The sequence below is a fragment of the Anomaloglossus baeobatrachus genome, chromosome 2, assembly GCF_048569485.1.
Source record: "Anomaloglossus baeobatrachus isolate aAnoBae1 chromosome 2, aAnoBae1.hap1, whole genome shotgun sequence".
Taxonomy (NCBI): Eukaryota; Metazoa; Chordata; class Amphibia; order Anura; family Aromobatidae; genus Anomaloglossus; species Anomaloglossus baeobatrachus.
In genome coordinates, this window is record NC_134354.1 from 362,233,362 (window position 1) to 362,250,172 (window position 16,811).

The window sequence follows — 16,811 nt, forward strand, 5'->3', positions numbered from 1 at the left end:
TTTGGAAAAGTTGAAATAAATTGCGCGCACCATGTCACATTAGCAGGGCCTCTTGGTTACCTATACATTAGAAACCCCCCACAAGTGACTCCATTTTGGAAACTGGACCCCTCAAGGATTTTATTCAGGAGTATAGTAAGCATTTTGAATCCACAGGTACTTCACAAAAATGTTGCTGTAGCAACAAATGTCTCACTTTTAGGCTATGTGGCCATGATCCAGCGACACGGCGTCTAGTACACAGTGTCAGCCTTCCTGCAGAGATGTGAGTGTTGTCCACGGGAGAACGCAGCTGCCCATGCCCACGATTTGGGTTCAGGCTGCTGTGGAGCTCTATGCTACCTGCAGAGAACACTCATCTCCGCAGCATAAATTGACATGCTGAGGCTCGGGAAGCTGCGCCACAGGTCGGTTTATGCTGCGGAGAAAAGAAGCACAGTGGGCACGGGATTTCTAAAAATCCTTCCACTGTGCTTCTACTGCACAACGCAGCGTTATGGACGCAGGGAAAACACTCTGCGCCCAAAACGCTGCAAACCCTGATTGTGGGCACACAGCCTAAAATGCTACAATGGATGAATGGATAGATGTCAAACATATATAACGTCCCACCCCCTGCATATTCTAAGCTGGCGCCCTTTAGTGCCTTTCATGTGGCACTAAAGGGTGCCTAGCCTTGTATTTAGCCCAAAAAGAAAAAAAATAATTAAAATAAATGACGTGGGGTCTCCCCTATTTTTGATAGCCATCTAGGGTAAAGCAGACAGCTGTAGCCTGCAAACCACAGCTGACAGCTTCACCTTGGCTGGTGATCAATTTGGAGGGCTCCCCAAGCTGTTTTTTTTTTTTTTAATTATTTATAAATAAATAATTAAAAAAAAAAACAAACGTAGGGTCCCCCCAAATTAGATCACCAGTCAAGGTGAAGCTGACAGCTGGGGTCTGGTATTCTCAGGGTGGGAAGAGCCATGGTTATTGGACTCTTCCCAGCCTAAAAATAGCAGGCCGCAGCCGCCCGAGAAGTGGCGCATCCATCAGATGTGCCAATCCTGGCGCTTCGCCCCAACTCATCCCGCGCCCTGGTGCGGTGGCTAACGGGGTAATAAATGGGGTTGATACCAGATGTGTAATGTCACCTGGCATCAAGCCCAGCAATTAGTTATGTCACAGCGTCTATTTGATACCAGACATAACTAATTGACAGTAATAATAAAAAAAAATTGACAACAAAAAAAAATTTTATTTGAAAAAACACTCCCCAAAAACATTCCCTCTTTGGCCAATTTATTGAAAAGAAAAAAAAAAAAATCAAGTCCCTGCTGTAATCCATTTGGACGTCCCGCGGCGATTCTGGACCTTCTAGAATATGGGGGGCACGTTCAGGGAACGTATCCCCCATTTTCTAGGAGGGCAGACCCTCCATTTGAGGAGAGTGGGTGCAAAGAATTTGCACCCACCCTCCCCGGGTCACAGCTGCAGACTCTGTGCAAGCAGCAGCAGCAGCCAGCGTCTGAGTCACAGACACAGGAAGCTGACAGCCGCGCTCTGCAGGTGTGTCCGGCGTCTGCTGAGAAGGAGCCGGAGGAGGGGGCCGCGGGGGATCAGAGCTGACAGGTATGTATGACACCGGGGAACACCGGAGGGGATAGGGGGGGACTTGGCAGGGCCTGGGGAGCAGGTTTCTGTCGTATGTGTCATAGCACATGCGACAGAAACCATGGGAAAGGGGGAAATGCGGCCGGCGCGCTGCTGTGCGCGCCGGTATGTGCGGCGCCATGTTAGATTTTCGGGAGGAAGGGGGGGTGGGGGGGACACTTTAGCGACACCGGGGGACTGGAGAGGACCGGGGGAGGAGATTTATCTCCCATCTGACATGTTTGTTTATGCCAGATGGGAGATAAATGATTTTTTACCGGCGCGGTCATTTACTGTAACCTGATCATCGGTATACGGTGTATACCGGTCATCAGGTGAGCGGGGACCGGAAAAACCAGCCAGAATCATGATCTCCAGGGTCTCAGCTACCCCCGGCAGCTGAGACCCCGGAAATTTTCTGACTCTGGGGGGCGCTAGACCCTTTTTTCCGACCGCCGTTAAAAAGCGGCGGATCGGAAAAAGTACCCTAATTTGCCGCCGTTAAAAGGCGTATCGGCGGTCGTTAAGGGGTTAAGAGAATATGTATATAAAACAAGATAAAAATGCACAGCAATACAATGACATGAGGATAGGAGACAGCTTTTTCTCTGATTGAAATCACATGGTGGCCAGCAATAATAAATATATATCTCCTAGTCAGATGAAGTGTAAACAAAATCCCCTCTGAAAATTACTTTCAGGAATTTATTTCAAAAATTCATCCGACTGAATAAAATTGAATACTTTGGCCAAATATACAATGAAAAAGTCTCAAAAGCTGAACCCAAAGTCTGTACACCCTGTACAGCAAATGGTTGGCAAGAAGAAATCAGGACAGTATGTCTATAGCAAGAGTGACAGATGTGACACTGAAATAAATTCCTGAAAGTAATTTTCAGAGGGGATTTTGTTTACACTTCATCTGACTAGGAGATATATATTTATTTTATATACATATTCTCTTAATAAAGATATTTTCTATGTAAAAGTGTTGTAGTTCTTTGTAGGTTGTCTGCTGTCACCTTACTAAGGGGGGGGGCGTGTGTGTGTATGGGACTACCTGTGACAACCTGGCTAGTCCAGGGCGTCACACTTACACTACATATTGGACCTTGCGCTATAGTAACAGTGGATGTCTGTGTCCTGAATATATAAAATCTGCTCTGTTCTTCATGTAATAGAATTCCTAAGTCACTGGAAATGTTATCATTGATAATATAGAAAATATGCATCTTTGATTTAGAATATTTGACAACTATGCCATGTTAAGTAAAGATATTGAACACCTAATCCTATGGGGTTATGAAAAGCTGAGCTTGATGTGCCTTATTGAAGCTGCTTTGCTTGCAGAATAATTGTTCGAGTGGAGCTTTCCTTGACTAAAAAGTAAAAAGACGCACCAAGCCAAAATATATTAAAAGATACACCATATAAATATATTAAAAAGATCAAAATATAACATATGAGCAATGTGGTAGGTTAATAGCTAATGTGGGTTTTGCTCATCTTTTATGGTTTGGCAAATAGCAAATGAACATCAAAGTATCTCCAGAAGCCATTCCATTAAGGGATGGTAGGACGGTTTGGAATATCTGATGATGCTATAGGATAGTAAAAGGATTGTCTCAACTTCTTAAATTGGTAAAACTGCAAGACTGATTTTTAATTCTGTTGTGCACAACTTGATTTCTACATGGTACAGTAGTGTTCAAAATAATAGCAGTCCAATATGATTAACGAGATTAACCACTGTTTTTGATATAAATTATATTACCATATGTTAAACAATTTACCAGTTGGTGCAGTAGAGTCTTAGAAAACCACCGCAGACTCAAAATTCATGATCTGTATTTGAATAGTTAATTGAAGGGAGGGGGGGTGTCAAAATAATAGTGTGGAGTTAAATGAGTGTGGGCAACCATTCTGTGAAGAAAAAGGTGGGAATCATGTGGCCCTTATTTAAGGGTGAAGCCAGCACATGTTATATGTGAATTTTTCCTTGAAAACCTGAGAAATATGGGTCATTTGAGACATTGTTCAGAAGAACAGTGTACTTTGATTAAAAAGTTGATTGGAGGGGGTAAAACTTATAAAGAAGTGCAGAGAAGGATCAGCTGTTCAGCTAAAATGATCTCCAATGCTTTACAATGGAAAGTAAAAACACAGATGTGGAAGAAAATGGAAGACAACCATTTGAATGGATGGAAGAAAAGCCAGAAAGATAAAGGATCAGCCAATGATCAGCTCCAGGATGATCAAAGACCTATGAATGCTGTGACAGTTAGAAGACAGCTGTGTGAAGCTAATCCACAAAGTTTCACTGTTAAAAAACAGACATATACTGAAGAGGATACAATTTGCCAAAGAACACATCAACTGGCCTAAAGAGAAATGGAGATTTTGTGGACTGATGAAAATAAAATTGTTCTTTTTGGGTCCAAAGCCCACAGACAATTTGTCAGATGACCGCCAAACTCTGAATTCAAGCCACAGCCACTCTGAAGACCGTGAAACATGGCGGTGCAATCATCATGGTATGGGCATGTTTCTCTTACTATGATGCGGGATCATGGACAACTTCGCATGTATCAAAATACTTGAAGAGGTCATGTTGCCTTAAGGTGAAGAGGAAATGCCCTTGAAATGCGTGTTTTAACCCTAAACACACTAGTAAACCAGCAAAATCTTGCTTCGAGACCAACAAAATTAAGGTTATAGACTGGCCACCCCAATCCCTGGACCTTAATCCAATAGAACAGTTGTGGGGTGACATAAAAAATGCTGTTTCTGAGGCAAAGCCAACAAATGCAAATAAATTGTGAGATGTAGTCAAAGCAATATGGGCTGGAATAAGAGTTGACAGGTGCCAGAAGTTGGTTGACTCTATGCAACATACCGTAGATGAGAAACACTTCTAAAAAAAACCTGTGGTTATACAACTAAATATTAGGCTAGTGATTCACTGGAATGCTAAATCCTAAATAAAAAAGAGTATATATTTTGAGTATGTAAAGACAAATGCAGAATTGCTATTTTTTTAAACTGCCCAATGTTGATTTTTTATATTTTCTATAAAGAAGTTAAGAATTATATACATTTCACTGCATGTTTTGATTTAGAAAACAGTATGCAACGTTCCCAATGCAGGAAATAAAAACTATTATAAAGATTTTGGGTTTAACTCATGTTTTTGTACACACTGCTATTATATGTAACACAACTGTACATAAAGATAATAATTTTATTTATATAGCGCCAAACATATTCCGCAGCACTTTACAATTCAGAGGGGACACAAACAGACAATATCAGACATTACAGAATAACACAATTTAAAAGATACCAAGAGGAGTGAGGACCCTGCTCACAAGCTACAATCTGAGGAAATAGGGGAGGCACAAAAGTTAAATGGTAAAAAACAAAACAAAAAAAAAACCATAATATACAAACATGAATAAAATACACAAATTATTAAAAACCTTGAATGTTGTGACATAATAAGAACGATCTGGACTACAACATAATGTTAAGAGTGCAATAATTAACAAAAAAATACTGATACAGAATTGTTTCTAAAGGCCCATTTACACGCAACAACATCGCTAACGAGATGTCGTTGGGGTCACGGAATTTGTGACGCACATCCTGCCTTGTTAGCGACGTCGTTGTGTGTAACACCTACGAGCGAGTGTTAATGATCAAAAATACTCACCTAATCGTTGATCGTTGACACGTCATTCATTTTCATAAATTTCATAATATCATTGCTCATTATGAACGCAGGTTGTTCGTTGTTCCTGAGGCAGCACACATCGCTACATGTGACACCCAAGGAACGACGAACAACACCGTACCTGCGTCCTCCAGCAACCAGGTGGGCATGTCTTTCCTTCGGCTGCTCTCCGCCCCTCCGCCTCTATTGGCCGCCTACCGTGTGACGTCACTGTGATGCCGTACGAACCGCCCCGTGAGAAAAGAGGCAGTTTGCCGGCCACAGCGTCGTCGCTAGGCAGGTAAGTTTGTGTGACGGGGACTAACAATATTGTGCGCCACGGGCAGCGATTTCCCCGTAATGCACAAACGACGGGGGCGGGTGCGATCGGCAGCGAGATCGCTAGCAATGTCCCTGTGTGTAAAGCAGCCTTTAGTGTCCCATGGATAACTCAACAACCTCCTATAAGGATTAAAGAAAGTTTTATTGTAGCTATAGGCGCTCTGATGACTGGCAGAACAGAACTTATAGTAAAATTACAGCAGGATGTAATAATAACAAGTAGGAGGGACATAGGAAGATAATTACATAGCCTTTCATAATGAGCGATGAGTGAGCACTGCCATGCTCGAGTGCTTGGTACTCATAACAAGCCATTGAATGCTCAGATGTGTCCTACTCGATTACCCAAATATAATGGAGGTCAGTGAGGGACATTTTTCCAGGCAATCTTGCAGAAAAATGCTCAAGTCTCCCATAGGCTTCAATTATGGTCCGGTACTTAAGTCACGCCGATCTCAGTGTCCAACTGCTTGTTATGAGTACAGAGCACCCAAGCATGGTAGTGCTCGCTCATCACTATTTACAATACAAAATGATATCTATCAACCAATCATTATTAATGAGGTGGTTATACATCATAGTTACAGCCTATTATGATAACTAGGGGATGCTCTATATAATGATGTAGTTCAAAGTTTGTACCTGAGACCACAATGACCCTAAAGGTTAGGGTGACCATGATAATCAGCTTATGTTAATGTCACATTTTTACTTAGTAATTACTTTTAATCCTTTGAGATTCATGTTGTAGAATATTGTGCTTTTTATTCTGATTTTACTTTGTAGCTATATTTTAAAGGAATATTTAAAGGAATGAGCAACGAAGATTATGTAGGTATTATTTATATATACTAGATTTCTTATCAGTACCATAGTGATAAAATATTCAGTAATCTATAGAATAATAAGTATGATAAATAAATCCAAGTGTCACTCATAAAAATAAGAACGACGAGTAAAGTGAACAGTAGCACCCTTCCTATCGGGATCCCAATCCTCATAATACAAGAAATAAGAGAAGTAGAATTTCTTAAAGGGAACCTGTCACTGGATATTTATAATACTTACCTAACAGTCAGAGCAGAGCAGACTGGTTGGAATGGCGTCTCCGTTCTCTGGGTCCCGCGCCTCCTCTTTCTGCCATCTTTGTCCTCCTTCTGACACTAGTGTGCATGATGTGTTCTACACCATCTACACTAGCCAACAGTGAGGTCCTGTCCAGCCGCACTTTGATCTAACCTGCTCAATAGATCAAGTTCGCCTGCACAGGACCTCACTGTCGGCTAGAGTAAATGATGTAGAACGCGTCATCCACACTAGCGTCAGAAGGAGGACAAAGATGGCCGAAAGAGGAGGTGCAGGACCTGGAGAACAGAGACGCCCATCCAACCAGTATGCTCTGCACCCGCCGTTAGGTAGATATTATAAACATCTGTTGACAGGTTCCCTTTAACGTATAAACAAAATACCAGTACACCAAGAAAAACTGAAAAAAATGGGCACAATCAGTTATCTAGAAGGATAGAAGAAGATGCCAGCACGGAGAATAAAACTGCATTTTCTCCCTATACCCACAGCTCCAGTAAACTGGCTATACAGGATTTAAATGCTATTTACCTGCACACTAACCCTATATTTGCAGGTATATTGCTTTTCTGCACATGACAGGTTCCGTTTAAGTGGCTTTATGTGAGGTTTGTCTGCTGTAATGTTCAAGCGACTGAATCTCTCCATTGAAGACGTTTCCCTGTGGTGCTCCCTTCTGGCTGATGTTTCTATTTGGAGGTGATCTGAAGTAAAGAATTGACCCTGATGTTATCTTGCTGAGCCTGTGCGTACAACATTACATTGTGTTTTGGGGTTGATCCAAGTTCTTTCAGTAACAGAATGTGAATGCAAATTTGCCAGCCATTATAATATACAAGTGTGAACATGTCTTTAGCTAGAGAATGTTGCTCTTTGCTAGCCACTATATCAGCTGTAGGGTTATATAACAGAGAGAGCTCCTGTAAAAATGGAACTATAGGGCAAAAGTGTTTGTCGTGAGGAGGGAGTTGTAAATTTGATTTTACTTCACCAAAAAACTGATTTAACAGACTTTCACTTGAGTTAATCGATATTTTACATGCCATGTAATAGAATATTGGAAACCACTTTTGACATCATTTTATATAGTTCTTGTTTTCATACTCTATGCAGGTCTTTTTTAGAGGCTTAAGTGTTACTCAGTGAAAACAAGTTATCACCTATACACAGATGATGGATCAGTGTGGATTGCGACCTTTATTCCCGTTAGCATGCCTGACCCCTGCTCGATTCATTCTCTATGAGGCTGCTTGAAAAAGATGAGCAGCCTCATAAGGAGTGATTGGAATAGCGGTCAATCATGTGCACTGCCATTGCATTCTACCATCAATAAGATCAGTGCACGTCCCAGTTGATTAGTAAGTTATCACCTATCCAGTGGATTGGTGAAAAGGGGTTGTCCAGTGAAAATAAGTTAAAGGGAATCTGTCACCAGGTTTTTGCTACTCCCCCTGAAAGCAGCATAATAGGCAGAGATCCTTTTTACAGCAATGTGTCACTTACTGAGCTGTTTGCTGTCATTTTCAGAAAATCAATATTTTCTCTGTTGCAGATCTAGCAGTTCTACAGACCTGAAGAATATGCCGGACTACCTGTAGCATGCCAAGTAGTCCTCTAATGATAATCTCCTGCTGATTAAACAGTGATTTTATCAAAACTACACTAAGCAGCCCAGTAAGTGACACAATGCTGGAATCAGGATCTCTGCCCCTGCATTCTGCTTCTCTCAAATTAGGTGGCAAAATCCTGATGACAAATACCCTTTAAGAGGAACCACTTTTTACAATTTAGTCTCCATCTCCCTAGAGTTTCACTGATCATGGGGGATCCAGCGGATAAAATTTAATATTAGCTATTATAGTAGCATTAGATGAGGCACATTGATATGAATACTGCATGTAATTGTAATAAATGATCATTCCAAGACTTCCTCTATAAAGTATTTTATACATACATGTGAATAATGTTATTGGGGCTGCCTGTGTCTGCCTTATATTGCTTTCTAATCCACAAATGCCTAGTAAAAGCATCCCACATTAATAGAGCTTCTCTCTCCCCGCACTGAGACCCTGTGCTTTTCATTCTAAATACAAAAGCACCCTCAAGTGGTCAAGTATGAAAATGACACATTGCTTTTCTCAATGCATTGTCCATTACTGTAGGATTAGTCTATCTTATTTATTATACTAATGCATTTTAATATTAAAGGGATTGTAGTTGAATTCTAGCTCGTCCCAATAACAAGATACTTCTGTTATCCTGGCAATTATGTAATTAGTTACTAGACCAACAGAACCAACAGAGGCAGAATTGTGTATGAAATCATATAAGCAATAAAAAATGTTTTCTCTTTCCTCCTAAATGCCTTGCAATCCAACCCCAGATATTAGATATTTGGCTGTCTGATCAATCAGGCCCAACTGAAATACGCTCATGTACTGTCACACTTTTATAGCCCCTTAAAGGGGTATTCTCAAGTTGTCTTTTCAGCAATTTACAGCTCTGCAGTTTCCTTACTTCACGTATGCTTGGGGGAAAGGGACTCCTCTTTGAATTACAGTTCTTATCCAGGAGGTTCCTCCTATCCCCACACATTAACAGTCTGTCAGTGTTTGTTCTGAGTCTTTTTGCATCTGAAACCTTTATTAAAATGATGCAAACAGCTCTAATCATAGCCATAATTAGGAGAACTGCTCTCAATGCTGCTGATGGCAGGAACTGGGGATTTTACAGGCCTGTCAAGAGCTAAAAGAGAGAGAGAAGGAGCTGAGCAACTAACTTAGGCATTGAAATCAAGGGACTTGAATGTTAGTAGTTAACTCCTCTTCTGGAATGTAACCATGCATTCTTGGCCAGGCTATAGTAATTGATCTGCCTGAAAGCAAGCTGTACGCTATGTAAGATAAAAGCTCTCACAACAGAAGAAGGGAAGTAGACAGAACAAAGAAATCAATTGCACACGTGCATATTTTCATGCTGTGTAAATAACTAAAGCAATTTAATAACATGAAAATATACCTTCGAGCATTTATCTATCGGTGCATATTCAAATTGTATGCTCTTATTGCAATTAATTATTGGAATAACACAATAATACAATTTCAGTATTAGTTGGTAAAAATCATGTGCTTGACCATCTGCTTTTGCAATAATAGCTCTCTAAATGAAAAAAAAAACAGCATTGTTACTGGTTAGTTCTTTCATTTTTCTAATGTTATCATTGACTTGGCATCCTCCATTCAAAAATTACAGGACTTTTCCTCGACTTTGATACTGATAGTCTAGGCTTAGTATATGAAATCAATATCAAATCACTGGGATCTGTCTCGCCTTTTCTCTGCTGATCAACTTACAGAAGAGGCTGGTGCACTGGAATGAACCTTGATTAGAGATGAGCAGATCCATGGAGGTTCAGGCTCAAAAGGTTCAGCTAGACTTTAGTTAAGTTGACACAAACTTGACCCTGGACCCTTAACCCCATATGAGTCAATGGGTACCCGAACTTTGGTGTTGTAAAATGATTGTGAAATTGTCCTAGTAAGGGCTAGAAGTCTACAGAAGGAAGCAGAATAGGGGCAACTGCCCTGCAAACATTATAATATGGAACAAATTACCAGTGCAGGTAAATCCTTGCACTTTACTTGGCTCTTCACCCTTGCCCTGGTGTGGTGGCAATCAAGGTAATAAGATTAATGGGGTTGATGTCAGCTGTGAATTGACAGCTGCCTTCAAGCCCAGGGATTAGTAATGGATAAGGACCTATCAGACAACCCCATTACTCAAGTATAAAGCAAAAAAGACAGACACATGTAAAAAAAGTTTGAGTAAAGCCTCTTCCACACTCCCTCCTTCACCAATTTATTAAATCAAAATAAATCCTGAAAGTACCAACGTAATCCTAAGAGTAATATCGATCAATTCCTATGGTGCATCGTTCTGAGAACTTTCTGAGAATGGTGCTCCATCGGTCACTGCTGCTCAGCACAGCCTGGAATTTCTCACTCTCAGAATTGATGGATGTCATGAGACATTACTGTTTGGATTATGTTGGAACTTCCAGGATTTATTTTGAAGTAATACTTTGGTTAATGAGAGCATGGGAGGGAGTTTTTATTCAAATAAATGTTATGTTTTTTTCTGTGTCATTTTTAACTTTTATATATGCCTTCCCATTACTAACCACTGGACTTGATGCCAGTTGTCATTTCACAGCTGATATCATCCTTAAAAGTATTGCCCTGAATACCACCACACTAGAGCAATGCGGAAGAGCCAGGTAAAGTGCAAGAACTGGCATATCTAATGGATTCACCGCTGTTGGGGCAGCTGCAAGCTGCTATTTTTAGACTGGGAAGGGTCAAATAACCATGGGCCTTCCCAGTCGGATAATATCAGCCCCCAGCTGTCTGCTTTACCTTGGCTGGTTATCAAAAATAGGGTAGAGCCCTCGTCATTTTTTAAACTGATTAATTTAAATAATTTAAAAAAATGGAGTGTGATTCTAATTTTGATAACCAGCCAAGAGAAAGCTGATAGCTGAGTATTGCAGCCAATTGCTGTCTGTTTTACCTGCACTCGTTTTCAAAAATAGCAGAGAGCTCACAAGTCATATTTTTTTAATCTTTATTGTTCACAACAGCGTAAAATCATCTTCCACATGCAATAAAGCTTGTTGATTAGCTACACTGCAGCCTTTCAACAAACTTTATTAACATATGAATAGTACCCAAACACTGAACTCAGACACAGACTTTTCTCAAAAGTCTGTGTTTGAGTCTGAGCCCCGGACACAACTGATATCCAGTATGAACCCCAAACTTTTCAATTCCAGTTTGCTCATCCCTAACCTTGATACCTTTTTTACTCTTTTTTTTAAACCAGCACTTTGCAGTTTATATAAACTGTGGCAAGTATTGCAGAATATTTTAATTTATGTAATCATTAAGTACCACAACAAAATGTAGGACACAGTGCCTAGAAACAGGTTGTTACTGTCTAAGTCCCAATTCTTTTATATACAGTGCTGTTTAAATCAAATAACATTTACCTTTATTTGTTTCACTCTTAAATGTATTCTTCTTTTTTAGGATGCAGAGCCAGACTTTCTTCAAGACTGTTTAAAACCACGCAAGCTTTCATTGAAATCGCTTTCAAATATTCATGGATTCTAATTAAATTAAATCTGCAAAATCATCAATGATGGCGTGCTTTGAAGTCACCTTGGATGAACATGAACCAAATGAGAAGGTTGTTAAATTAGGCCAAATAGCATTTGAAGAGGAAGTATTTCAAAGACAAATTTTCGAAAAGCACTATCGTTTAACATCAGGCAATTCTCTGATGGGTTATTTGTACATAATACATGTTAAATGAAAATTATAAACCTAACAAAGTTTTCAGATGTCATATAATTTAAAAGGGTAATATGTATTCACAAATAGGACTTCAATGTGTAACCTATGCCATATGATAATTTTAAATAACTCAATGAACACCACATTTAAACTATTTAATGAAGCCAAATAAAATTTAATATTTTTAAAACTTTTTAATTAAAAATACATAGTATATAAGTAAACAGGTAAAGAGTATACTGTATAACGAGATAGAGATACTAAAAAGTGAATTCAAATGACTTGAATTGTACATTAAAAATGGATTTTGATAACCAAACTTTAATCCTAAAACTTGACCTCCTGTCAGGTCACTTAAATTCCTCTGATACTGAGATGGAATTTGATGAAGTCACAGTATTGGGATTAAAGGTTACCGTAGCCATCTTTTTAGCATTATTAACTTTAGCTACTCTCCTTTCCAATATTTTTGTAATTATTACAATATATATGAGCCGGAAACTTCATACTCCTGCAAACTATTTAATTGGTTCATTGGCATTTACAGATTTATTGGTATCAATATTAGTAATGCCTATTAGTATTGTGTACACTGTAAATCACTCATGGACATTTGGACAGATCGTTTGTGATATTTGGCTGTTATCAGATATTACATGTTGTACAGCTTCAATACTTCATCTCTGTGTCATCGCCTTGGATAGATATTGGGCGATTACAGATGCGCTGGAGTACTCCAAACATCGCACCGCAGGAAGAGCCGCTGCTATGATATCTGTTGTATGGGTAATAGCTATTTGCATTTCAATCCCACCACTCTTTTGGAGACAAGCCAAAGCTCAAGAAGAACTTACCGACTGTTCTATAAATACAGATCAAATCTCCTATACGATATACTCTACCTGTGGAGCATTCTATATACCAACAATATTGCTGATTATACTATATGGGAGAATATATATAGCAGCACGGACAAGAATTCTTAGACCACCATCTATTTATGGAAAGAGGTTCACTACTGCTCAGTTAATCACTGGATCAACCGGGTCTTCTTTTTGCGCAGTCAATGCTGCTCATCCTCATACGGGGGGAACTCCAGTTTGTATAAATCACATTAAAATAAAACTTGCAGACAGTGTCCTAGAAAGAAAAAGATTATCAGTAGCCAGGGAAAGAAAAGCCACGAAAACCTTAGGAATTATTCTTGGAGCATTCATAATATGTTGGTTACCTTTCTTCGTAGTGTCTCTAGTCTTGCCTATCTGCAGAGATGCTTGCTGGTTTCATCCTTTATTGTTTGACTTTTTTACTTGGCTAGGATATTTTAACTCACTTATCAACCCTGTGATATATACCGCTTTTAATGAGGATTTCAAACAAGCATTCCAAAAGCTAATAAGATTAAAAAAAATCACCTAAAAACTACTCTAAATGTAGTTCGGTCTAATACTCAAGTGGAGCTGAGCAAATAGACAAAGACTCTACATTTTGGACAGCAAATAGTTATCACTCTGATTGGAATGTTATGACTCAAATTATAAGATACTATTGCGGAAAAAGTGTAATGAATGTATACTGCTGTCTGTAAGTAATGATCCTAACATAAATATACATTTATTTTTATCATAAACAACAAAAACAGTATTCAATACTTCAAGAAACAGATCTTTGTATGAAAATGTTATGGTGAAAACATGGAATGTGTGGCATGTCTACAATCTACAAAGGATAACTTAAACAACTATTAATCAGCATTAGGGTTAGATTACAATGGCGTATAAAAAAGCAGTCCCATTCTTATCCATAAAAGTTGGACAAGTGAAATCCATATAGTATTCTGTTTGTAATGTGATTGCAATCCGAGTGTGCAATTTTTTTCTTCAATGCCATCCATATGCAATGCGTTTTTTTTCACAGCAGTTATTCAGCAATTATTTACAGGACCATTTACAGAATGGTGATGTATCCAGATATGACTTGGATGGTCTATTTGTCATCTGATAGTTTACTTCCACCCATAGACACTTTGTGTTGGTTTGATGTCACTAAGTGCCAGCTCCCTTCTGTGCATGATGGTAGCTTGTACAAAAATGAGGCCCTCTGGCAATTTCTGAATGGTTCTCAATGGGGGTAAAATGAGGATGTTTTACTGAAACTCAATCAAAGATTCTAAAACTCCACCCACCAAGGTCTTTCATTGGATGGCTGTAAGTGGGGGTGTGGCTTTACCTTTAATATCTGCTCTTCTGATGGGTGAAAACAGTTAATAGAGCTGATGCTTTTGAATCTCAAATGAATAACTAGGTAAACCCAAATGACCCATATCAGCAAAAAGAGTCAAACTGCTCATCATTACTCTGTTTCTTGCTTGGCCTTATTAGTCTACAAAGGAATGATGTCATGGAAAAGGAATGGAGCCTCCATGTTACAGTGGAGGCACATAGACAACAAAAAGGTAAGCAGTAGAAATTAATGAGGGTATGATGTATTATTGTATATGATTATTCAAAATAAAAACTGGTGCTTGGTGTAGGCGGAAATACACGTTTCCCAAATTCTGAAGAATTTTGCTTGAGTGTCCCTTAAGACACTAGTGAGTTTCTCATTGGTAATAAAAGTATCTATTTCAGATTTAAATTGCAGGTATAGTATCTTTCTCTTTATCCAAGCGTAAGCAATTGTCTGTTTTGCTGCTAAGTAACTGAGAAGTTTGTACTGTGGTTGGATGAGTTTGGATCATTTGTGGTGTAATAGAGATTCCCAGGGATCTCTAGTTAAGGCCACATCTCACTAAGCAACATCGCTAGCAACATCGCTGCTGAGGCACGACTTTTGTGACGCAGCAGCGATGTTGCTAGCGATGTTGCTGTGTGTGACATCCAGCAACAACCTGGCCCCTGCTGTGAGGTCGCCGGTTGTTGCTGAATGTCCTGGACCATTTTTTAGTAGTTGCTCTCCTGCTGTGAAGCACACATCGCTGTGTGTGACAGCGAGAGAGCAACAACTGAATGTGCAGTGAGCAGGGCGCCGGCTTCTCCAGACGCTGGTAACCAATGTAAATATCAGGTAGCCAAGAATCCCTTTCCTTGGTTACCCGATATTTACCTTCGTTACCAGCGTCCGCCGCTCTCATGCTGTCAGTGCCGGCTCCTTGCTCTCTGCACACATAGCCAGACTACACATCGGGTAATTAACCCGATGTGTACTCTGGCTAGGAGTGCAGGGAGCCAGCGCTAAGCGGTGTGCGCTGGTAACCAAGGTAAATATCGGGTTGGTTACCCGATATTTACCTTAGTTACCAAGTGCAGCGTCGCTGCTGGCTGGGGCTGCTCACTGGTTGCTGGTGAGATCTGCCTGTTTGACAGCTCACCAGCAATCCGTGTAGCAGCTCCCATGCAGCGGTGGATACCGCGCTACTCACAGGCACCCTCAAGTCTTCTAATGTGCAACTGATGAAGGTCTACTGGAGACCGAAAATGTTCTTATACACATTTATTCTCTAGGAAAAAATCATAGCATCAATTCAGGAGTGCCTTGTGTCAATATTAATTCATATACACGTGACCAAAAAAGAGAAATCTGGGTACAAGTCCACCACCCATGAAACCTAAGACCTTTAGAAGCACATTTCAGCAAGCAATTAGTGAGGCATATGCAGGGACCATATGCTACAAGCACAGGGACCACATATCAGCATATGAGGACTTTGTAAGTAGACTCCATCACGCTAAAGGTTATAGAACAAAAAGAAATCAGAAGCATTATTCCAGGAAGCTCTATCACGTCTGCCCATTAAGTCCACCTCCTGATAAGTAGCATACTTATGTATCATTTGGTAAGAAATTAAAAATATGTAGCAGATATTAAGCCTCTGCAAAGTGAAGATGATTTGCAGAGACGTTAAAATTATTGTGAGTATATGTAACAAGTCAAGATCACGCAGATAAACTGGTCAAATTCTCTTTGTGAATCTTCTTTTGTCAGATTGCAGTGTTGAAGGAAAGTGCCAGATCTTGGTCGCAAGGGCAATACACTCCTTTGCAAAGGAGACTCTGTGTGCGGATGGCACTTTGGGTGGGGTGCATGGTTTGTTCAGTCGGGTGTCCATCTCTCCACTGGCAGTCACCATCATGGAGAGTCAGTAAAACATGCAGCACCAGAGTTTGCTTAGTCAACCAGAATCGTTCACTCTTTTTCTTCACACCGTTATGACAGACATGGCCTTCCTTTCCTTCCTTCCTCTCTATGTGGGGTACTGCTATCTTAGACTTCAGAGCTTGAGAACGAGATTCATGTCTTCTACCTCCTAACTCCTTTCACCTTCATCCGATTCTTAGCCCAGATGGCTCTTCAGCCGGATGATTCTCTAAAGTCATAAGGGTGAGCCATACCCTGTGAGACCATGTCTTCTCACACTAGAACCCTATTTTCTCCTAGTCCACTCTCAAGTCATCCTTTCTGTTATCTTTCCCCACCATCTGCCACTCCTCCCTTCCACTACTTTAACCCTATCTTATCTAACATCTAATCTATAATTGACTTGCTGCTAGATGGCACAAACAGGTTGGTACAAAAATACACATCTTATAATATTTAACAGTCTATAAAACAAAGCACATGTATACAGTGGGGCGCAGCCACTCCTATACACAAATTCAAAGTTATTCTTTTGTTATAGTGCC

The 16,811-nt window shown here is 40.0% G+C and overlaps 1 protein-coding gene across 2 annotated transcripts in view; it reads left to right on the plus strand.

Moving 5' to 3' along the window:
- Window positions 1-14,154, plus strand: part of HTR1D (5-hydroxytryptamine receptor 1D) — a 98,364-nt gene extending 84,210 nt beyond the window's left edge. For both annotated transcript variants that reach the window (XM_075334022.1, XM_075334021.1), the window contains one exon: window positions 11,863-14,154. In XM_075334022.1, the coding sequence (XP_075190137.1) occupies window positions 12,430-13,548 (1,119 nt within the window). In that variant the 5' untranslated portion in view covers window positions 11,863-12,429 and the 3' untranslated portion in view covers window positions 13,549-14,154. The remainder of the gene's footprint in view (window positions 1-11,862) is intronic.
- Window positions 14,155-16,811: the final 2,657 nt, after the last annotated feature.